Source organism: Capra hircus, chromosome 2 (genome assembly GCF_001704415.2).
Source record: "Capra hircus breed San Clemente chromosome 2, ASM170441v1, whole genome shotgun sequence".
Lineage (NCBI taxonomy): Eukaryota > Metazoa > Chordata > Mammalia > Artiodactyla > Bovidae > Capra > Capra hircus.
In genome coordinates this window covers 59931556-59957225 of record NC_030809.1, presented here as the reverse complement: position 1 = coordinate 59957225, position 25670 = coordinate 59931556, and the positions used below count along the sequence as shown (strand labels likewise).

The 25670-nt window shown below is 39.2% G+C and overlaps 1 protein-coding gene across 1 annotated transcript in view; it reads left to right on the top strand.

Moving 5' to 3' along the window:
• Positions 1–25670, top strand: part of CNTNAP5 (contactin associated protein like 5) — a 1089942-nt gene that overhangs the window by 222392 nt on the left and 841880 nt on the right. The window contains exon 2 of the mRNA XM_018061606.1: positions 12123–12227. Within this exon, the coding sequence (XP_017917095.1) occupies positions 12123–12227 (105 nt within the window). The remainder of the gene's footprint in view (positions 1–12122; positions 12228–25670) is intronic.

The window sequence follows — 25670 nt, the reverse complement described above, 5'->3', positions numbered from 1 at the left end:
GCAGAGTTAGAATCTGAATTCAAACTGGGCTGGAATCCAATGTCTGCCTATTTCCAAATATACTGCAGTCTCCAACTAGTTCAGAACACACACAAACACACATACACACACACACACACACATACACACACACAGCTCGGTTATGATCTTGAAGTACCACTGTTGCTGTCCCTGACCTGGCATCATTTTCTCAACTACAAAGACCAGTAAGAATCAATATTTGTTCATATTATCGTTGCATGTTTATCACATCCACTCATAAATGGTTGGCATTGACCCTCATGTGGTTGTGATATCAGCCAGCTGGCGATTCCCCAACTCAAGCCCTATCTTTTCAATCAAGCATTTTTCCTAAATTCTAATGAATAGATTGGTGACACACAGTTTGTAGTGTTTCCTTTAGGGACACTATGCCTAGACCCATTAGAGACTAGGAGGAATGTTTATGGGTTGATCAAGCTGCATGTGAAGATTGTGGTTTCTTGAATAACCAGGGTTTTCAGTGTAATTTTGAACCATTCAATACAGGATACTAATTACCTATTGGGAGTTTAGCTCCATCATATTGAAAAAAGAACAGATATCCACTGAGAAAGACTCAGCCAAGGAAAGAGATTTTCAACTCTGATTAGCAATGAATTGATGGAAGCACTATCTTTATGAAATTCTCAACTTGTTGCCTTTCCTTCATTTTAAAATCCTATGCATAATCACTTGAACAATGTGCTAAGTAAGAATATATTTTCTTGTAATTTTTAAAACTTTTAATCTTATTTTTTTCCCATTTCGCCAATGATATTATTATATACATCCCATTGGTTCATGTATTTAGCTTTGTTTAAAAACCCCCAAAACTCTGAGTTGGCACTACTTTATAATGGTATATGTTGTGTGTGTGTTTTTGTTTGTCTGTTTATTGCATGGAATATTGGTGGATGGCAATGGGAAGAGCAGTACAGGAGTATATAGAAACAAAGTTGAATTTAAGAAGTTTCTAAATAGATAAAATTTTATTTCCTCAAAGATTTCCTTTTATTTTATCAGTCTCTTTTAAAACTTTCTCAAGTAATCTAGCCACCAATCTCAGCTTCTCATATTTCAGAAATCTCTAAGCTTTTTCATTATTAATTTTACCTTTTCTACCCAGCAAAGACTTTACAACTTCTAGATAATTCAGTTAAGAAGGACAATTCATAATCTAAAGATTTAGTAGGTTTAGCATATTTGAATTTGACAATCTTAAGTGATTCTTTTGGAGGATATGGTCCCCTGACCAAAGCTTATCCCAAAAATAAGCTCCATATGCCTGACCCCTACTCCTTGGATGTTACCCTCTGACTCTTTGACATCTGTGAGCACTCTCCCTCCTCCCATCCCCCCCCCCCCCACCAGTTGCATCAGTGGCACTACCTTAGGCTCAGTTTGGACCTGTTTTGTGTTAATGATTCCTTCTTTGTTCTTTCATTTCATATGCTACTTCTGAAAAATTGAAGGCTGGCCTGCCTAATACATCTTGTTGAAGAAAATACGTTGAAAACAGTATATTAGAAAGAATGGTTCAGTGAGAGTAGAAGTGAAATGAATGAAGTGAAGTTTCTCAGTCATGTCCAACTCTTTGCAACCCATGGACTGTAGCTTACAAGGCTCCACCATCCATGGAATTTTCCAGGCAAGAATATGGGTGTGGGTTGCCATTTTCTTCTCCAGGAGATCTTCCCAATCCAGGGATTGAACCTGGGTCTCCCACATTATAGGCAGATGCTTTACCATCTGAGCCACCATTGAGAGTAGAGCCCAGTGTAAATTCAACAGACTTATAAAATCATAGCATGATATTTAAAAGCATGGGTTAGGATCAAGTAGTGGGAATGGGGGAAAAAAGTAAAGTGAATATATATCTGAGAGATCTTTATAAGCAATGGCAACAAAAATAGGATTTATAACTTTCACTTTTTCTCTAAACAAAGATTTATGGGAAATTTACATAGTCCCTGATGTTAAGTACTATAATTTAAAAAAAATCCTTGCTCAAAATGACACTTTATAGTTTACATATGAGTAGTATATCATACAGCTTCTATCTAAGGAGCTTAAGAAACATTTTTAATTAGATCAAGTCACTGATAAATTAAATTTAAGAATAGAAAAGTAATAATAAAAAAAAATAAAGCAAAGCAATCAAGTGTGAACATGCTATTCCTAACCTGAGAATAAAAAAATAAATAAGTGGCAGTAGGGAAAAGGAAGTAATCAGAGAGGAAAAATATTTAGGTAAGTATGTATATATTTTTCCATTTGATCTGTGTTTTTTGCTGACTTTTATTGGAGTGTAGTTGCTTTACAATGTTGTGTTAGTTTCTATTGTACAGCAAAGTAAATTAGCCATGTGTATACATATATCCTCTTGTTTTAGATTTCCCTCCATTTAGGTCACCAGAGAGCATCAAATAGAGTTCCCTATGATATATAGTAAGTTCTCATTAGTTATCTATTTTATATATTTTATACATCAGTTCAGTTCAGTTCAGTCGCTCAGTCATGTCCGAATCTCTGCTATCCCATGGATTGCAGCACACCAGCCTTCACTGTTCATCACCAACTCCTGGAGTTTGCTCAAACTAATCTCCATTGAGTCAGTGATGCCATCCAACCATCTCATCCTCTGTCATCTCCTTCTCCTCCTGCCTTCAATCTTTCCCAGCATCAGGGTCTTTTCAAATGAGTTAGCTCTTCACATCAGGTGGCCAAAGTATTGGAGTTTCAGCTTCAACATCAGTCCCGCCAATGAACACTCAGGACTGATCTCCTTTAGGATGGACTGGTTTGATCTCCTTGCAGTCCAAGAGACTCTCAAGAGTCTTCTCCAAGACCACAGTTCAAAAGTGTTAATTCTTCGGCACTCAGCTTTCTTTATAGTTGAACTCTCTCATCCATACATGACTACTGGAAAAACCATAGCCTTGACTAGATGGACCTTTGTTGGCAAAGTAATGTCTGCTTTTTAATATGCTGTCTAGGTTGGTCATAATTTTTCTTCCAAGGAGCAAGTGTATTTAAATTTCATCGCTGCAGTCACCATCTCCAGTGATTTTGGAGCCCCCCAAAATAAAGTTTGTCACTGTTTCCATCATTTCCTCATCTATTTGCTGTGAAGTGATGGGACCGGATGCCATGATCTTAGTTTTTTGAATGTTGATTTTAAGCCAGCTTTTTCACTCTCCTCTTTCACTCTCATCAAGATGCATACAATCCATGGAATTGTTCGGGCCAGAATACTGCGTGGGTAGCCTTTCCCTTCTCCAGGGAATCTTCCCAACCCAGGGATCAAACCCAGGTCTCCTGCTTTGCAGGCAGATTCTTTACTAGCTGAGCCACAAGGGAAGCACATTTTAAATATAGTAGTATATTTATGTCAGTCCCAATTTCTCAATTTATCCCACTCTGTCTTTCCTGTTTGGTAACCGTAAGTTTGTTCTCTACAATTGGACTCTATTTCTGCTAGAAAAATGCTAGAGATGAACTTATTGCTGGGTAAGATGAACTTATTGCTGGGCAAGTATATTTTGGAGCCATTGTGTTTGGGCTAATTATGGGATGTTCGTGTACAGTTGTTCTTAAAAAAAACCAAGGAGGAAAGAGCTAAACTCACATAAGACAATCAACTAGGAGACTGGCCCTTGACAGTCTTTGATGCATTTCTGCCGTCATTTTAGCGATGGGAATCAAATGCTCAGACAGACAATGTATATAGAATCACACAGACTTCAGTCATGTTCAGTTTGGACACTGAATGGAGTGTGAAAAGAACAGAGAAACTTGTAGGTTGCTGACCCATCCAGAATGAATGATGTCTACCCCTGGCTGTACCACAGTGACTGTTGGCCACCTAGAAAGGGGGGCTGCCCCAGAGGTCGGACAGAATTATGGCTGTTCTATGCTTCCTTGGACGCGAGTCTGAGTGAACTCCGGGAGTTGGTGATGGACAAGGAGGCCTCACGTGCTGCGATTCATGGGGTCGCAAAGAGTCGGACACGACTGAGTGGCTAAACTGAACTGAACTGATGCTTCCTTGTTCTTGTCTTGTTGTTGTTCAGTCACTCAGTTGTGTCTGACTCTTTGTGACCCCATGGACTGCAGCATGCCAGGCTTCCCTGTCCTTCACCATCTCCCGGAGTTTGCTCAAAACCCATGTCCATTGAGGCAGTGAGGCCATCCAGTCATCTCATCCTCTCTTTTCCCCTTCTCCTGCCTTCAGTTTTTCCCAGCATCAGGGCTTTTTCTAATGAGTTGGCTCTTTGTGTCAGGTGGTCAAAGGACTGTTATTGTCTTAGTGGGTTTGATTATGACAAATTCCTAGCAAGCAACTTATAAGTGAAGGTCAGTACCTCTAAACCTCTTTCCTAAAATCTTAAATAGATGACTTTTAAAGCCAACAAAAAGTTTCAGAGCCATCTTGTTAATCCCTGGACAGGACCAGACCCCTTTGTGATGCCCTGTCTATCTACACCCCTATCCATTACCAGTCACCACTGTGAAGCAGTGAGGAGTGTGTCCATCTCTACTATGGTAGAGGAATTGGTTAAAATTGCTTTTGCTATCTTGAAAGCCTGACAGAAACTCTGACACCTAGAATGTGCCCAGTTAAAGTCTGTTGATTGAACAAATGAACAGTTACCTCTGCTGTTTGCAGTGGAGGAATCTGAAACACATAAAGAAGAGAGCAATTCACAATGAAGGGAAAAGAGGACCCAGGATTCCTGGATCCCAAGCAAAAGGTCTCCTGCATGTAATTGATCATACAGATTAGGAGCTTTATACAAATTAATGGATTGTCTTTCAACCCAAAGTACATGCTTGGCTTCTTGAACTTAGGGTCTATGTCCTTGACTTAATTCTGTCCTCCCACGGCAAAGAGCACAACCATGTGTATCCAGCAGATAATCAAATGGCAAGTAGCACTGCCTTATGGTGGAGATGGATGTCAGGACAGAGAAGGTTTGACCTTCCTTTCATGGTTCATTTCAGAGAGCCATGTTTCTTGGTCTGTGCATTTTAGAGTAATTTATCTTTTAGGATTTCACTGTGGAAAATGGGGATAGGGTCAGAGTCAAGAGTAATATTATAGTATTTATTTGTGTTGTTTGCTAAGTGAAATTATAGGTAACAAGGTAAGAAAACAAATGAAGCTAAAAGCATGAATTGACACTTCTAAGCCTCATTGTAGGCATTACACAAAACGCCTGCTTTATGTCTTTTAAACAAAGTGGGCCATTAAGTGCGTAATGCTAAGAGGAATTTTATCTCACCTATAAATACAGTGAATCCCTTAAGCGCCAAATCCCCATATACAGACAATTTACTCTAGTAATCAAGGCGATGCTCACAATTTAACTTCAGTTACCATCTGTAACTCTATTGGTATTTTAATAATAATGAATTAAAATATACATTGGAAACAAAAACGTTATTTAAGTAGAACCATCTTAAAGAGTCAATGATAATTTCTCAGAAGCTGTGTAAATATCATATTTATTCAGAATTCTCTTTTGTGCCTTTACCTTGTAATTAATGTCAAAGAAGACCTTTAATATTTACACATACTGTATATTGAGAGAAAAACTATCCCCACTTATTCCGATTAAAAATATCAAAGAAAATACTTCCCATGAATATGTCTACAAATATTAATAAGGAAACAGATACATTTCTTTCACTTATTCTCCCTTTGTGGGTTTTCCTCCCCTCTTTTGGTGGAGTGTCAAAGAAGTAAAGAAGGCAAGCAAAAATGAGAAGAAATGCAAATTCTTATGAAAGTTATGCACTATTTTTCAAAAATTTTCTGTTATCCAGGAAATGAAACTATACCCTTCCTTTAGCATAAAATAAATCATTTGTTAAAACAAATGCGATGAAGAATGATATAACTAATCGTTACTAGACTTATGCACAGGTGGCATAATTCTGACCTAGTGGTCACCATCTGGGGTTGAGCAAACCTGAATTTCTGCCCAGACCAGCCCATTAATTAACTGACCAGTCCTAAGCAGGACTGTCATCTTCTACACCCTGAGGTCTTCATTTGTAATTTAAGGACTTGAATTCCTTATTTTCAGAAGTTCCGTCTGGTTTAAACGTCATCTCAGTTTGTGAATGAAGGGCTACATCATTTGCAAACAGGACTAAGAGCATCCAACACCCATTGATGGGAAGAGCTGGATGTTATAATGCGAACGGTCACATTTATACTTACGGATTTTTATCTGCCTAGGCTTGAGTTGCATTTCAAGGTGGCCTTTATAGTGGAAAAGAAAACAAGACAACCATAAAGTTATCTGTTGAAGAAAACTGGAGAATAGAAATGTGAATTGTTGGTATTCTGTCTTTAAACTGTGTCCAACTCTTTTGTGACTCCATGGATTGAAGCCCTTCAGGCTCCTCTGTCCATGGGTTTTCCCAGGCAAGAATCCTGGAGTGGGTTGTCATTTCCTTCTCCAAGGGATCTTCCTGACCCAGAGGCTGAACCCATGTCTCATGCATTGACCAGCAGGTTTTTTACCGCTGAACCACCAGAGAGGCTCCAAAAATGTGAATAGAAGTTTGCATTTCCACTAGGGTTTTAATTTCCCCTGATTTTTGCAGCACATCTTTGAATGGTCTTTTTCAGGGAATATTTTGAAAATATTCTACTATGCCAATGGATCTGTGAAGCATGGTTCATTTCGAGAAAACTAGTCATGGTGTCTCTCAGTTTCCGTGTTCCACAGGAAACCTGACTTTTAGTCCCGCCTTATGTTTTTCCTACATTTCGAACATGTCTCTCCCTCCTCAAATTTCTTCACCCTTTCCTCTCTCTTCCTGTAAATACAGATAAACATCCACCACACTTTCGGAAGTACTGACTGATGGATTTAGCATGCAAACACACTGTCAGAAGGCTGAGACATTACTGGTGCCTAAAATTCAACAACATGGGTCTGCTTATTTAAAGCCTGAAGGGATGGTGAAACAGATGGTGCTTTGTGTCTTTCCTTCCCTGCCATGTGTTTACTGCGATCGGCCCAGTCCCAGGAAGGCTGCCAATCCGCAGAAGGGAAGGACTGCCTGGTGCAATGCTGTTTTCAACCCTTCTCTCCCTTCTACTTCCTTTCCTTCTTCTCATCAGGTTGACCACAAACCTTTAGTGCAAAGAGCTTTTCGTGACATCAATTCTTGTGTAGGTTTTCTAACATAGACATGAGATTCTCAGGAATAAAATTGTTGAAAATGGTTGCTCTGGATTGGAAGCAGATATTATGCACAATTAATATACTGTTTCCCAGGCTCATTCTGTGCTTTATCTTTTAAAGGGAACTTTCTCCATCTCTTCTCGTTCCATCTGTAAAGTGATTCTGTGGCTAGATGAGGCAGAGATGAGTCGATTTTGTGGGCTCATTGAATTGGAATATATTTTCTGGAGTCACCAAGGCAAGAGAATAAACCAGTCTAGAATGGGAAGCGTGCAGCCTTAGTCATCCTGACACTGTCCGCAATACCAGGTGGTCCCAAACACGGAATTTTTAAAAAATTAATTACAGTTCACTCTTGAAGAATATGGGCTGAGGGCTGAGTACTCTCAACACATTGGGAAAATCAGATTCTGCATCTGTGTTTTCAACCAACCATGGACTTTAGCACTGTATTTCATATTTATTGGAAAAAAATTAAAAAAGCCTCTAATAATCTAAATGGGAAAAGAATTTGGAAAATGGTACATGTGTATGTATAACTGACTCACTTTGGTGTAAGCCTGAAATTAGAACAACATTGTGAATCAGATACACTCCAATAAAAAATAATTATTTTTTTAGAAAATATATATTAAATTTTAAAACTCAAAAAAAAAAAAATAAAAAAGTATACTTCTCTCTGAAAAAAATCTGGTATAAGTGGACCCATACTATTCAACCCATGTTATTTTAAGTGTCAACTGTGCAGTCCTCTTTTATGCTGTATTGTTTTTCCTGTTTGTGTTTGTGTGTGCGCTAGTCATTCAGTTGTGTCTGACTCTTTGAGACCCATGGACTGTAGTCCATCACCAGTCTCCTCTGTTAATGGAATTCTCCAAGCAAGAATACTAGAGTGGGTAGCCATTCCCTTCTCCAGGGGATCTTCCTGACCCAGGAATTGAACCTGGGTCTCGTGCATTGCAGGCAGATTCTTTACCATCTGAGCCACTGAGGAAACCCTTCCCCTGTTTAGGACAGGTCTAAAAATAAAGCACATTGCTGGATTGAGAATGCTTATATAAACAAATTCTTAATTCCTAATGACAAAAGGTAATTTGATTACCAATTTGAGTCTTGGTCTATTCTCAGTTTAGGTGAGTTGTCAAGTCTGTTCATTTTATATAAAGAAGAAAAAGGGAAGTACTTATTGGCCTGAGAGGGAAGGTCTTTCTTCCTTTATGATGGGAAACTTTCCCATTCTTATCACTTTCAGAGATAGGAGAGCAATAGCTTAGTCTCGTTCTCTAAAAGCCACTACAATGTCCTGGGTCCAAGAGAGAATATGTCCTGATGAATCTCCTCTGGGCCTTTCTATTAACACAGATTGTTTCCAATGGGTTTACCAATTTTCAAAGTGGAAATACTGACCCCCACAAATGGAGATACAAGGAAGGGACATTTCAGAAAAGGAACTGGGCCATGGAGAAATAGTCGCTGGTGTCAGGAGGCCAGTGGGGATGAATGCTTCTCCCAAGACCTGGTGGAAAAGGGCACTCACTGCACAGGGGTGGAGGAAATGAGAAAGACCACTCACCGGGATGTCCAAGCCATCAGGTACCCATGAAACTGACTTGGGTGTAATGATGAAATTCTCCTCAACTGTCTCATCCATTTATTGAATGTGTTTAAGTCCTCATATGTCTAAGCGGTCTCTGAGCTTCTTGAAGTCTGAGATTCAGTTTTACTCAAATGTATCTCCAATGCCTATTTAAGGTCAAGCATAATGTGGGACCCTATAAATATTTATTGGGCTGAATTACACTGAAATGATTAGATTACTTCAGTTTAGATTAGATCACTTCACTTAGGGAAAAAGTGGGATTAGGAAGCACAATACTCAAAAATGTCATCAGTGACACATGAAAAAAAAAAAAAAAACATAAAAGACCTAATAAAAATGTTAGCACTAACAGCAAGATCCTACTGTACAATAAACTATAATGAAAAAGAATATAAAAAATAACCTATATGCATATGTACAACTGAATCACTTTGCTGTACAGCAGAAATAAACACCACATTGTAAATCCAGTATCCATCAATTTAGAAATATTGAAAACAATGGTAAAAGTGTTTTACACATGTTATATGTTTAAGGAATGCATAAATACTAGAATAAAAAGTTGTTGTTCAGTTGCCAAGTCATGTCCCTTTGTGACCACATGGAATGCAGCACACCAAGCTTCCCTGTCCTTCACTATTTTCCAAAGTTTGCTCAAACTCATGTCTATTGAGTCGATGACACTATCCAACCATCTCAGACTCTGTCACCCCCTTTTCCTTATGCCCTCAATCCTCCCCAGCATCAGAGTCTCACGGACTAGACTCTCCAGGCTCCCCGTTCATGGAATTCTCCAGGCAAGAATACTAGAGTATGTAGCCATTCTCTTTTCCAGGGGACATTCCCAACCCAGGGGTCGAACCCAGATCTCCTGCATTGCAGGCAGATTCTTTACTGTCTGAGCCACCAGGAAGCCCTAATAAATATGGCTCTTGGCTTTGGAAAATTCTTCAGTTTGCTTCAGACTTCCCTGGTGGCTCAGATGGTAAAGCGTCTGCCTACAGTGCAGGAGACCTGGGCTCGATCCCTGTGTTGGGAAGATCCTCTGGAGAAGAAAATGGCAGCCCACTCCAGTACTCTCACCTGGAAAATCCCATGGATGGAAGAGCCTGGTAGGCTACAGTCCTTGGGGTCACAAAGAGCGACTTCTCCTTTCACTTTATCACCTTTCAGTTTGCATCAGAAGGGGGTGTTAGAAGGGTTGTGAGTTATTTGGAAGGGTTATGTGTGTGTTAGCCACTCAGTCATGTCCAGATGGAGTGGAGGGATGTTATCTGAAATTAGAGGGTAGCTGTAACTCTTGTTGTGGGTAAGATTCATAGCATAGCTGCGAAGAGAAATGCTTTGCGGAGTTTCATGTGTGTGTGTGTGTGTGTGTGCGCTCGTGTGTGCATGTGTATGGCATATTCCTCTGGGGCTCAGGTTCAGTTGGGCTCAAGCTTTGGCATTCATTGGTTTCCTGATGATAAAACCAGCATAAGCAAATAAAATATTTCCATTACGTTCAAATTGTTTCTTAACATTAAATACAGTAGCAGATTCATGTTTCCAGACAAGTGTGTTGGAGGGGTGCATGCATCCCCCTCACCTGCATCTTAGCCTGCAGTAAGATGACCCCTGAGTTATGCTTTCTGTTTGCAGAATGACCATAACTGCAGAGGTGCTCTTAGCTCGGATTTTAGTGTTATTACTCTTCAGTTAGATTCTGGCTCTATTTTGTGTTTGTCAAATACCTCAAAATATTTTTCAAACATTTTTGTTTGGGAAAAACTTAAAATATAATTTGCCAGTTGATTTTTTTTTAACACATTGAACAAATAAAAATTCAGTCCTTATGTTTCTCATTAATTTTCGTGCAATTAGATGAAATACTGCTCTCTAAGAATTTGCTGGGTAAACAAGCAACCTCGTAATCGTATGTACATTTTCTTTAAAAAATGTCATCTCAGTTCTTCCCGAGAGCCTTTGATACTATGAAATTGACCTTCAAACTAAATAACATGTTTCAAACTTGTTTTGACTGAGGTATATCTAGATTTCATGGACTCATTTTGCAGCATTCTTTAAGATCAATTGTACAAAAAAGTGGTAAGAGTGTTGGTACTGTTCTGGGGATTGATTGATTGATTTCTTCCTTTCTTCATTCCTTCCGTTACTCACTTATATCATTGTTTGCATAAACCTTTATTGAAAGCCTATTATATGGCAGATTATTCGCTAAGATCCCACAAAGAATATCTTACCTGTTGGTGAATGCAAATGAATGAATGATTGCAAACTCTTTGTGTGCTAAGTCACTTCAGTCATGTCCAACTCTGGCAGGCCATGGACTGTAGCCCACCAGGCTCCTCTGTCCATGCAGAACCTCCAGGCAAGAATACTGGAGTGGGTTACCGTTTCCTCCTCCAGGGGATCTTTCTGATCCAGGAGTCAAACCCTGTCTCTTACATCTCCTGCAGTGGCAGGCAGGTTCTTTACCACTAGCACCATCTTGGAAGCCCCTAAAAACTAACTCTTTAGATGGCCAATATGCTGGTGAAGAGCAGAGTCCCGTACATGGGATTGAATAGTCAGGGCGATCAGAGGAGAATATCTATATTGTCAAGACCACATCTCTGTCCATGGGCCCCATCTGAGCAGGATCAAAGACTTAGAAAGACTATCTACCACATTTAGGGAAGACTGGAAGGTAGCTATTGAAGGAATTGTCAGATTCAAGATTGTACAAGGTTGAGGGCTATTCTCTATTATTTCATAGAATAGATATGAATTATTAAAATTAGCAACTCATTTTCCAAAGACTTTCATGCAACTGGGAGTGAGACAATCTAAATTATTACGTCCCTCTGAATAACACTATTACAAGAGTCTTTAGAAACTGAAGATGTGAGAGTAAACAGTGTTCCCTATTTTAAATAGTCTCCCCTTTATAAAAGAAGCTCACTAGCCATAACTTGAGACTTCGCTCAAGTGGCTGATTAAAGAAATGAAGTGATAGTTGGATTCTGAGTTAGACAAATCTGGGCAAAAATTTTGGCCACACTATTTTCTAGATTTCAGACCTTGGACAAACTACGAAACATGTCTGAACTTGAGTTTCCCCAACTATGAAAGAGATTTAACCTTAGTCTTTTCAAGGTTTTTGTGAGGAGATGAAATACCACATGGAAACAATGAGTACCAGCCTTGTTCAGAGCAGGTAGCTCATAAGTAGTGGTGGTTAATTCCTTGAGTCCTCTCTTAATGAAATACTTCTTGCTAATGAATTTTTTTCTCTCTCTCCTCTTTTGTTTTAGACAACTGTGATGACCCATTAGCATCCTTGCTCTCTCCAATGGCTTTTTCCAGTTCCTCAGACCTCACTGGTATGCAGAGCCCGGCTCAGCTCAACCGAAGAGTCGGTGAGTAGGTGGCAAACTCTAAAGGCAAGTGCTGGATAAGCACACAGACCTCTCAATGTGCTGGAATCATGTCCAAGGGCAGTGTTCAAGAGAAGAATGGGTAGAGAGAGGTTAAAGTGGAACAAAACCATGCTTCCCAGCACATAATACATATTCAAAGTATACTGGTTAGTGTTCCCCTAAATCCTCCTTATTTTTCTTTATTTATCATAAGAGGCTTTTGTGAAAAAATTTTTAGTTTGCTTTATTTTATATTTCATTCATCAACATAAATAACTATCAAATATATTATTATTATAGCATTTTATCATAGCAAGAATGAAATCAATCAAGATTTTTTCTTCAGTAGTTTTAATTTTTACAATAAAATAACTGTTTATAGTTTTAAATATAAAAAACAGTATTAAATGAAAGCTTTTAAGTTCAAAAATACGTAATGTGACCCTCCAGAGACAGCTATGGTTAAAAGTTGACTGTGTATTCTTACAATATATGAGCAAAGAAAGAGCAGATACTTTTAACTAATGTTATATGAAATACCTTTAACAAGTATGGTGATGAATATCTAGAGAGATATAGTTAAATTATATTTACTATATATATAGTTCTGTAGTGGAATTTTTTAATTTCCAAAAGTTTTAAATATCTCATGATATTTATTTATTTACACATCTAGTGAACTCACTAAAGTCTTTTTCTAAGAGGTACACTGGTCTAGTAGAATTCATGTTAATTGACCTTGACTGTATTTTCCCATTTATATACGAGGTCAATCACATTAGTAAGTTTTCCAAAGTTGATCCATCTTTATATTTGGGAGTTAAGTCCTAATTCATTGTCATGATATTGATATTGTTTTTATGAAACAAAGAATGATTTAATTTGCTAGCACATCAATTTCTGAGTTTTTAAAGAGGCCAGCTTTTTAAATTTTATTTTTCCAGCTGTGCTGGGTCTTCATTGCAGTGCACAAGTTTTCTCTCACTGCAGTGTGTGGGCTTCTCTAGTAGAGGAACAAAGCCTCTAGAACATATGAGCTCAATAGTTGCAGAGCTTGGGCTCAGTTTTCCTGTGGCCTGTAGGATTTTATTTCCCCAAATAGGAATTGAACCTGTGTCCCATGAATTGACAGGTGAATTCTTAACTACTGTACCACTAGTGTTGTTGGGGGCTGCCCAGTTGGCAAAGAGACCACCAGGGAAGTCCCTAATTTCTAGTTTTGAATTTCCACTCAGTGAGTTTGATTTGTCATTTTTATTTATATATTTATCATTTGTTTCATACTACACATCACAAATATTCTGGGGATAATGGGATCAATAATTTAAAACTTAGTGAATTCTATGTTTGTTGAGAAAGGAGCTTAAGAATGTTATTCTAAAGGGAAAAGAATAGCCAATCAAAGACAGGAAGAAAATATTGATAACAATTTTGTGCTAACAATGCCTTTTCACGAAGTCTCTGTGCCAAAGATTTTATGAAACATTTCACCTATATTACAGTATTTAATCTCCTCAAAGATACTGCAAGGTAAGCATTATTACCTTTTACCTTCAGGTAGGTTTTCTGAGGCTCAGAGAAGTTGCATAAGGTATTAAAATCATGAGATTAAGAAGGGAAAATGTATGTACTTCAATTTAAGTCATCTGAATCCACAGTTTTGCTCCTAACCACAACACTAGCAAATTGATTTATTAACACAGGTTAAAGAGGGGTGTATTAGAAAGAAAAAAAAAGGGGTTTGGGAACTAATCTGCCAGAGTTCAAATGCTGAAGATGGTATTTGCTTACAGGTTCTGTGAGCAACTGCAAGTCACTTACCTGCTCTCAACCCAATTTCTTTTATCTGTAAAGTGAACCAGTAATACCTGCCTTAAAGCCTCATGTGCACACAGAGAACAGACTCACATAGTCAAAAGTTCCTTTTCACTGCAGGGTAGTGAGAGACTGGGACTGGGAGGTTCACTTATCATTTCAGTAAGAGACACAGGTTGGCAAGTTTTATTTATTTATTTATCTTTAACTGCACTGAATCTTCACTGCTGTGTGTGGGCTTTCTCTAGTTGCAGTTCCCAAGCTTCTCATTGTAGTGGCTTCTGTTGTTGCAGAGCATGGGCTCTAGGACATCCAGGCTCAGTAGTTGTGCCACATGGCTTTAGTTGCGCCAAGGCATGTGGAATCTTCCCAAACTAGGGATAGAACTCGAGTCCCCTGCACTGGAGGGTGGATTCTTATCCACTGGACCACCTGGGGATATCTGGCAGATTTTAAGACAGGCTCTCCTACAGGGCATCCTGAACCAGATTTGATCTTAGTCCCACTCAATTGTGCAGTGGCAGAAGGACATGATGGCCTCAGTAGCTTCTAGGGAGTTTCTGGGGAAGCTGTGAGTCTGGTAATAGGTCAGCTCCCTCAACTCACCCACCCTTATGAACAAATATTGAGAGAACACACATGTCTCTGCTTCAGTATATTATCATTATCCTACTTACAGAGGAATCTGGGTATCTGAGCCCAAGGCTAGCACAAGCATAGGCAGACAGGGAATTGACTTTTTCTTCTTCTCCCAGGTAGAGTCTGAATCAGGAACACCATGTAGGAGATACAGTCAGATAGTTGGGATACAATGGTCTAGAAGCCACCATCCAGCACAGCTCCCAGGGCTGACAGCTTCCCTTCATTCACCATGCTAACTGTTACCCTTAGCGGAAGTTAAACACAGACCAAGGAGATAGTAACTTACTAGTTCTCATTCACGGCTGGATATCTGAATAACCTATGTGCTTAGTTGCTCAATCATGTCCAATTCTTCTCAACCCCATGGACTGTAGCCCACCAGGCTCCTCTGTCCATGGGGATTCTCCAGGCCAGAATACTGGAGTGGGTTGCCATGCCCTCCTCCAGGAGATCTTCCCAACCGAGGGATCGAACCCAGGTATCCTGCATTGTAGGCATATTCTTTACCATCTGAGTCAGGGAAGCCCAAGAATACTAAAGTAGGTAGACTATCCCTTATCCAGGGATCTTCCTGACCCAGGAATCAAACCAGGGTCTCCTGCATTGCAGGTAGATTCTTTACCAGCTGAGCAACCAATAGAGCTTCATAAGCAGAAATGCTGAGTCCCACCTCCCAGATATTTTGAATAGTCTGGGATGGGACCCAAGAACAAATATTGATAAATAAAATAAATACAAGCTTTCCAAGTGATTCTAAAATGCAACAAGAGTTGAAGGTTGCTACACTGAATGAATTTGTGAATAACATATCTTCTTATTAATATTTATTGAATACCTACTATGTGCCAGGTTCTGTGCTAAAACTCTTGCACATAGCTGATAAAAATAGACACAAACCCTACTCAAAAAGAGTATACATGGATAGCACAAATTATCATATAATGAATAGCTAACATTTGTGGTTAGTAATAATATTACTTTTATTATTCTGTCATATACATATTTATATATCTATGTGTTTGTATGCATGTGCTCAGTAGTGTCCAATTCTTTGCGACTCCATGGACTGTAGCCCACCAGGTTCCTCTGTCCATGGAATTTTCCAGGCAAGAAAACTGTAGTGGGTTGCCATTTCTTATTCCAGGGGATCTTCCTCCCATGAATTGAGCTAGTGTCTCTTTTGCCTTCTGCATTGGCAGACATATTCTTATCAGGACTGTGCCACCTGCAAAGTCCTATATATTTATATGCATGATATAATTGATGTATTGTGTGCATTTTATACACACATATGTATATTGTAGCATATATAAGGAGATTTAACACATTTGATTGGATATAATACATAGAGTCATATATATATAAAGGTAGATATACGCGTGGTTAGTTTTATACATATATAAAACTAGTGTGTACATATACGTATATGTGTGCATGTATACACAATCCATATGCAATAGAATAAATATACAATGCATATACATGTATGCATATCTGGGTATTATAGTATTATGTGTACATATACATACATATGTATAATACATACATAGAATACAAGCAGCATAGTATGATTATAATTAAAAAGAACTTATTATGGTAATGTTATTAAGATTTTATCATTTATTTTCTAAAATAAAGTTGAGAAAGTTGAAAAAATTGTAATTTTTAACTTACATTGAAAAATATTACCATAAAGTAATAATTTGCCTTCTAAAAACAGATTTTTGTGCCATCTGGCCTAGAAGTAGAGCCCTGTCTAATGAACCCTTTTTTCTACATGTCTTCCTTTAAAACTTTTTTTTTATTTTAGAAAACAAAAGACATCAAATATACCCCAAAAAGCAAACTGTCCCACCTGTTTTGAAATCTAGGATAATGTTGGATGTATCAAAACAAGGAAATTTCAAAGAACATCTTGATTTCAATTTGAATTCTCCATATAGTGTTTTCAACAGCAAATTTGCAGCCAGATGCTAAATGATTACTACTAGCAATTATTTCGGAGAAGGTGATGGCACCCCACTCCAGTACTCTTGCCTGGAAAATCCTATGGACAGAGGAGCCTGGTAGGCTGCAGTCCATGGGGTCGCGAAGAGTTGGACAGGACTGAGCGACTTCCCTTTCACTTTTCACTTTCATGCATTGGAGAAGGAAATGGCAACCCACTCCAGTGTTCTTGCCTGGAGAATCTCAGGGATGGGGGATCCTGGTGGGCTGCCCCTGGTGGGCTGTCTATGGGGTCACATAGTTGGACATGACTGAAGTGACTTAGCAGCAGCAGCAGCAATTATTTAGCACAAGAAACATTAATTCGATCCCTGGGTCAGGAAGATCCTCTGGAGTAGAAAATGGCAACCCACTCTAGTATTCTTGCCTGGAAAATTCCATGGACAGAGAAGCCTGGTGGGGTACAGTCCACAGTCACAAAGAATCGAACATGACTGAGCTACTAGTATTGCCATTATCAGGTTTGGTCCCTCTGGGTATGGATGGATCCTGTGCCTAGTTCATAATCCTTCTGTGAGCAGCTTTTGTCTACCAGCACACAGCTAAAAATCACAACAGTATACTTAGCACTCACCATGAGCCATCACAGTTCTAAATTATTAAGGCATATCAACTTAATTCTCACAATTACTCTCTGTGTAGATATATTGTTATTATCTTGATTTCATAGATAAAAAATGTTATGGTACAACAAGGAACAAAAAGAATACTAGAATAAAAACTCTAGATGGATACAAAACTAGTTGATGTCTTTCAGGATAATAAAAATTATGGGGTTATACTTCTCTATTGGACAAACATTTATGAGTTAACATGCAACTTCATAGTATTTAGGGCTTCCCTGGTGGCTCAGATGGTAAAGCATCTGCCTGTAATGTGGGAGACCTGGGTTCAATCCCTGGGTCAGAAAGCTCCCCTGGAGAAGGAAATGGCAACCCACTCCAGTACTCTTGCCTGGAACATTCCATGGATGGGAGAGCCTGGTGGGCTACAGTCCATAGGGCCGCAAAGAGTTGGGCAAGACTGAGCGACTTCACTTTTCATAATATCTGAGGTCTAATAAGTTAGTGAATAGTGAAAACAAATGATAGGTATATTCTCCTTGAGAATTAAGCAATCCTTGAGCAGATGTTAAAAATTGCCCCAGGATAATGTTGAAAGGGCAAATTGTAACTCTTTTTTGATTTCCAAGATTTAGATTTTCTTTCAATATACTTCATTCACTCATTCATTGACTCACTCATCCCAATTTCACAAATTCCTTCTACTCTATCTCATTCAGCCTTCTATATATTTGTCAAGTAACTTGCTAGTTTTCTGCAGTAGATGAGTTCACATTGTAAAATTTTTTACTTTTATAGAGCTAAGATTCCCACACTGAAATGAATGTGCCCAGTGGCTATCTCCTGTGTCCTCATTGCGGAACTATTTCAGAAAGATAAGCCCCTTGCAAGTCCTCAGACACCATTTAAATCTGCCACATCCCCTGGGAATCATATACATCTTTGGCGTACACTAAACATAGGCAGTGAAGGACCACTTCACCTCCAGTGTGCTCAGAACTCAAGCATGTACATCTCTGACCTACACCAGGAAGAAAGGAGGCACATCTGGTAAAGCTGGCACATCTGAAGCAGAGATCAACTCAAAAGTTGAAAAGTATAGGAAAGGTGTGCTGACAGGTACCCTCAGACTGTGAATAAAGCAATTCTGAGTTCTGTTGGTGACAAACTCACCTTTCTGTTAGAAAACACACCCATGGAAACAGTCTTTGACCTTAGATACTGCTGTGGCTGCTGAGGTCTGGGCAACTCATTGGACCAGGAGGGAGAATAGATGGTTAATACCCACTCTAGTAGTCTTCGTGCTGGTATCTCATCTAAGGAAGAAATTGGCCAAATGGAATGTTTGCTCTCTCACTTTCATACACTCCTCACATTTCACCCACACACAAAGAAAGAACAAGCAAAAAAGAGAATTACTTTTGAAAGAAATAACAGAAGGCATTAAAGTGGGGGTCAGATCACCATTAATGGAGGCTGCCAGGTCAATCAATACACTTGTGGCTTAGGAGGGATCTGATTTTGTCCATTGTGATTTGTTTTGTGGCAAGAAATTTTTTGATCTGGGCTTAAAGTTGACTGGGCTGTGAGAAACCCTTACTGTCAGCAGGAAACGTGGGAGCTGGTGATACAGCATGAAGCTGCGGGGCTGTGAGTTAGACCCACCTGAGAGAGAAGGGAATTTTTTACAGCACTCTATGTGATTAGAAGACAAACAGGAACAGACATCTTTGGCCCCATGGGAGGAGAGGTCTGTATTTTTCTTTCCCATCTTTACCTCCTCCCTACCACCAATAGAAATTTGCAAATAATCACATTCATCAATCGCTACTTGAAATTTTAGTTCTTCTTCCTCACTCAGTGTATGTTTGAGATGCTTGCTTGTGTAAGTTGAGATTGTGTTTCTGGCATGGCAATTTTGTTGCCATGGAGAATTTGATTTTTTTTTTTTTAATGTCAAAGCATTTTCAGGTTCCTAGGCTCATGGAGGGATAGAGAGGCTTCAAAATCTTGCCTCCCTTTGGCACAGAATCAATATACATTTCTTCTTTCAAAGAACACCCTTGTTCTTTCAAACACCCTTGGGCAGTGTTTGGGTTGCAAAAAGCTAAGGACCACTGAAGGTCTTTGGGATGTTGATTTTCATTTCAGTGTCTGGTCCCTCCTGAGGAGATGTGAATTGGGAATAATTCAGGAATCAAGGTCCTCACAATTAGCATGATGCTAGCTGTCTGGGGACGTGTTCCAGACAGCTAGGTGACAATCCTGGAGACCCAATTTTACTGGCAGCATTACAATGCCTGCTTGCAAAAGACAGTACTAGTCTACCAACTGGATTGATTCAGCCAGACGTGATGTGAATATGGTCTGATCTGTTCAAAAAGACAGTGTGGTGTACAGCAATGTGTCACTGCATTCTATTTTTTCCCTTTGAAGAGCTCTCTCCTTCTTTTCAGCACCTTTTCTTTTTTCTTCTCCTGTCCTGACTGTCCCCAGGCATGGCAGACATCAGGTTCTATGCTTGCCTTTGTTGCCATATAAGCACACTCTCTTCTCCAAATGTGGACTCTGCGTATTAACATGGGCATCACCTGGGAGCTTGTTGCAAATAAAGAATTTGAGAGTCTGCTCCAAAACTTCTGGATCAGAACCTGTGCTTTAAAAACTGCTGCAATCACATGTTTGAATTTGAGATGCATTTTGCTGGTCCATTCCGGAAAATACCCCTCTTTCAATTCTTAATCAAGTTTGGCTAAGTCATTATAAATAGGGAATCATGCTAAAAAAAAAAGTTAGCTTTTTTTTTTTTTTTTAATCATCATGTCAGTACTCTAAGATGGTTAGCATTGTTATTAAAGATTAGGAAAGAGATTCAGAGAGGTCAAGTCAGGACCTAAGGATATACAGCTAATTGTCAGTAGGACTTGCATCTGAATCTGTCTACCCCATGTTCACTAATGTCTTTATTCATGTTTATCTGAGCTCTTTATCTAAATAGAAGTGTTGTTGACACAATAGTCAATCCTTCCAGGTAATTTTGGCATTTCAACTAGGGTTGTCAGTATTTTAACCACACAGACTGGATATTCAGGCATCAAGGAAGAAAGAGAGACATAGACTCCATGGCCCTGAAAAATCATACTGTCTAATATGCCTGTGGGCAAAACTAACCTGACCTACATATTTAAATAATGCCCTAGGCCTCTTCTCTTAGGAGGACAGCTATGGATCATTGAGAACACAGCATAGAAATCTTCTGCTATTTAATAGGAGCCTTGGGACCTTGTGTCAAATGTAGACAAATACAATGTGATGACCCTCTCTCTATTCAGGCAAGATCATTGCAAAATTAAATTATGTTAAGCGGGAAAGGAGAAATCTTATGAATACCTTTGCTCACGAATGATATGATGCTTCTATGACTCTACTCCTGCTGCTGAGTCACTTCAGTTGTGTCCGACTCAGGGTGACCCCATAGATGGCAGCCCACCAGGCTCCCCTGTCCCTGGGATTCTCCAGGCAAGAACACTGCCATTTCCTTCTCCAATGCATGAAAGTGAAAAGTGAAAGTGAAGTCGCTCAGTCATTTCCAACTCACCTCATGGACTTGCAGCCTACCGGGCTCCTCCGTCCATGGGATTTCCCAAGCAAGAGTACTTAAAAAAAAAAAAAAAAAAAAGAGTACTGAAGTGAGTTGCCATTGTCTTCTCCATCTATGACTCTAAACATCAGTATTTTCCACAACAAAGGTAATACATAAACCACACAATTCACCCTTTATTTTGCTCCTGTGACTGATTTTGCTCTTGAAATTTCAACTTGATGTTATTTCTACAAGGCAACCTTTAATATGCTAGTCAGTGAATCACCAATCTGATGTTGCTAAGCTAATAATTTGCAAAGTGACACGCTCTGCAATTCATCAGTTTACTGCTCTTAAAACATTGTAACCTAAAGATATAGTAGTAAAATTAAAAGCTGGAAAACTCAAGACATATTTGTCTAGTGATGGGAAGTGTACTACTGTATTGACAATGAATGTCACACCCAAGTGGAAAGAAGTTGCATTTTAATAGTGTAGTGTTTGATGGATACTCTTGCTTTGTTTAACAATTCATTTACTCATATCCTCTAGAAGATGGCTTTTACCTAAGACATTGTGGAAATGGTATTAAAAAGATGAGCTAAGAAAAACAAATAAATAAATTTTATAAAAATGAGATAAGGATTACTGAATCCAGTATATGGGCTGAAAATGGTGACACATAACTAACCCTAAGGAAGTACAATAGTTGATATGAATGTTCAATTCATCTTTCTGTAAGATTCAAGTTTGCTGCTGCTGCTGCTAAGTTGCTTCAGTTGTGCCCAACTCTGTGAGACCCATAGACGGCAGCCCACAGGCTCCCCCATCCCTGAGATTCTTCAGGCAAGAACACTGGAATGAGTTGCCATTTCCTTCTCCAATGCATGAAAGTGAAAAGTGAAATGGAAGTCGCTCAGTCGTGTCCGACTCTTAGCGACCCCATGGACTGTAGCCTACCAGGCTCCTCCGTCCATGGGATTTTCCAGGCAAGAGTACTGGAGTGGGGTGCCATTGCCTTCTCTGAGATTCAAGTTTAAATGCCCTTTATCCTGTGGTTCTCCCTTCCCTACGGTCCATTCCAAGTGCTTCAAACTACACTTATCTGACTTATAGTATTTATTTGTGTAGTCAGTTGATTATGTCTGGGTTTTATTTTTCTAATCAATATACATTCTTTTATAAAAATCCATATTTTATAAAATAATTTTTATCATTTGTTTTGCTAAGGACTTGCTTCTAGTAAATCTCTTCCACAAATATATCCAGAGCAATTAGTTATTATCCCTGGGATATATTTCTGTGGTAACTGAGAGTGTAAGTAACAGGAAACTCACTAGTGTGAAAAATTCACTAGATTAAAAAATGCTAAATTACTTGAACTAGGCACATGGAAGTTGAGAAGTGTCTGTACTGCTATTTCTTGAACATTGTGGTAATTACAAGGATATTCACCCTGAAATCATTTAAGCTAAATATTTGCTGGGTGATATTTTTCTATATCTGTGTTTTGTTTCACATTTTTTAAAGAATTAAAAATAAAATATTACTTTCAGTTCAGTTCAGTCCAGTTCAGTGGCTCAGTCGAGTTTGATTCTTTGCGACCCCATGAATTGCAGCACGCCAGGCCTCCCCATCCATCACTAACTCCCAGAGTTCACCCAAGCTCATGTGCATCAAGTCGGTGATGCTATCCAGCCATCTCATCCTCTGTTGTCCCCTTCTCCTCCTGCCCCCAATCCCTCCCAACATCTGAGTCTTTTCCAATGAGTCAACACTTCACATGAGGTGGCCAAATATTGGAGTTTCAGCTTTAGCATCATTCCTTCCAAAGAAATCCCAGGGTTGATCTCCTTCAGAATGGACTGGTTGGATCTCCTTGTAGTCCAAGGGACTCGCAAGAGTCTTCTCCAACACCACAGTTCAAAAGCATCAATTCTTCTACACTCAGCTTTCTTCATAGTCCAACTGTCACATCCATACATGTTGACTAGACGGACCTTTGTTGGCAAAGTAATGTCTCTGCTTTTGAATATGCTATCTAGGTTGGTCATAACTTTTCTTCCAAGGAGTAAGTGTCTTTTAATTTCATGGCTGCAATCATCATCTTCAGTGATTTTGGAGTCCAAAAAAATAAAGTCTGACACTGTTTCCACTGTTTTCCCATCTATTTGCTGTGAAGTGATGGGGCCTGATGCCATGATCTTCTTTTTCTGAATGTTGAGCTTTAAGCTAACTTTTTCACTCTCCTCTTTCACTTTCATCAAGAGGCATTTTAGTTCCTCTTCACTTTCTGCCATAAAGGTGTCATCTGAGTGTCTGAGGTTATTGATATTTCTCCTGGCAATCTTGATTCCAGCTTGTGCTTTTTCTGGACCAGCGTTTCTCTGCATATAAGTTAAATAAAAGTAAGTTCTCAAGGAGGACAGGCTCCAGGGCTGATGAATTCAGTTAAATGATGCTATCCTCAGTATCAGCATTAGTCTGGAGCTAATAAGCTGTCCAAATTTTGTTGACCAGATACATCAGTGTTCTGGGAAACAAAGGGACCATGACTTGGTTTTAAGCCATCAAATTGTCATTCCTCAGAATAACAGTATAATGAGCATCACCAAGGAATAAATTAGAAAATGTAGATTGTCTGTATATTTATGTAGATTTATTATAGATTAAATCTACAATAAATGTATATTTATTCCATACCACCTGAATCAGAAACTTTGGCAGTAGGACCCAGAAATCTCTATTTTTTCAAGCTCTCTATGTGATTCTGATATGCTGGGGTCTGAGAACCACAGCTTGGGGCAGTGAAACTCTTCTCAGCCCCAACCTCTCCCAACCACTCTTCTGCTGCCTCACCAGCAGGTTGTCTGTTCAATTTTAAACCCAACCACAGTCAAAAGTGATAGAGCTACCTTGACTGGCCTTAGACTAATTACATGATGTGGAATAAGAGTATACATGGTGATGTCTCTTCTCTCACTTTTCTCTCGTAAGCTGTATATCTTGCTATTTTGTTGGGCTATCTTGCACATCACCAATCAAAAAAATAATTTCCTGATGGAAATTTGAACTGAAGCCAGAGGGTTTTTTTCTTTTCTTTGAACCCAAGATGACACTCTTGTGGTAACAATGACACTTCTTAACCATTTTGTGCCCATGATCATGAAACTAGTGAGTTGACATATATTATCTTAATCCTTGATAAAGTAGATATCAACTATACTATTTTAATAGAAGCAGACAAATCACTTCTCAAAATCACAGAGTAGAAAATGACTCTTTCAACTGAGACACAAGACTTAGACCAGGCATTGTCTTTCAAGCAAAATGGCCTCAGAAAACGAAGATTAATGTAACATACTAAACTGTGCAAAACACATGCTGCTCAGGAAAGATAAGCTTTAATTGACAATGTCAACGACAGGAGATCTGCTGTGTTAAATAACTTTCAGTTTAACTTTTCCATTTACCCTTTGAAGATCTTATGAGTCATTTTTGTTTTGTTTTGTTTGTTTTCTCTATATGTCTGAAAACAGATTGTCTTATCTGTCTGCTCAGTCTGCTACACTGCTTTATTAATGGGTGGAACTCAATAATCATATATTCATTAAATGAAGAGTAAATAATCCATTAAACATCCTCTAGGTCTGAGCAGGCAATGGATAGAGTTAAATTGTATTGATTTGCCAAATTAAAATAGAGCTCAGCTTCCACTACTTCATAAGAGAAATTCTAACACAGTACTAGCCAACAGAAATTTATACAAAGATTGGAAATTCTATAACTGTTCAGATCAGTTCAGTTGCTCAGTCATGTCCAACTCTTTGTGACCCCATGAATCGCAGCACGCCAGGCCTCCCTGTCCATCACCAACTCCCAGAGTTCACCCAAGCTCATGTGCATCAAGTCAGTGATTCTATCCAGCCGTCTCATCCTCTGTCATCCCCTTATCCTCCTGCCCCCAATCCCTTCCAGCATCAGGGTTTTTTTCAATGAGTCAACTCTTCATATGAGGTGGCCAAAGTACTGGTTTCAGCCTCAGCATCAGTCCTTTGAATGAATACCCAGGACTGGTCTCTTTTAGGATGGACTGGCTGGACCTCCTTGCAGTTTAAGGGCTCTCAAGAGTCTTCTCCAACACCAAGGTTCAAAACCATCAATTCTTTGGTGCTCAGCTTTCTTCACAGTCCAACTCTCACATCCATGCATGACCACTGGAAAAACCATAGCCTTGACTAGACAGACCTTTGTTGGCAAAGTAATATCTCTGCTTTTCAATATGCTATCTAGGTTGGTCATGACTTTCCTTCCAAGGAGTAAGCGTATTTTAATTTCATGGATGCAATCACCATCTTCAGTTCTTTCGGAGCCCCCCAAAATAAAGTCAGCCACTGTTTACCCACCTATTTGTCTTGAAGTGATGGGGCCAGATGCCATGATCTTAGTTTTCTGAATGTTGAGCTTCAAGCCAACTTTTTCACTCTCTTTCACTTTCATCAAGAGGTTTTTTAGTTCTTCTTCACTTTCTGCCATAAGAGTGGTGTCATCTGCATATCTGAGGTTATTGATATTTCTCCTGGCAATCTTGATTCCAGCTTGTGCTTCTTCCAGCCCAGCGTTTCTCATGATGTACTCTGCTGCTGCTGCTGCTGCTGCTAAGTTGTTTCACTTGTGTCCGACTCTGTGTGACCCCATAGATGTCAGCCCACCAGGCTCCACTGTTTCTGGGATTCTCCAGGCAAGAACACTGGAGTGGGTTTCCATTTCCTTCTCCAATGCATGAAAGTAGAAAGTGAAAATGAAAGTGAAATCGCTCTGCATATAAGTCAA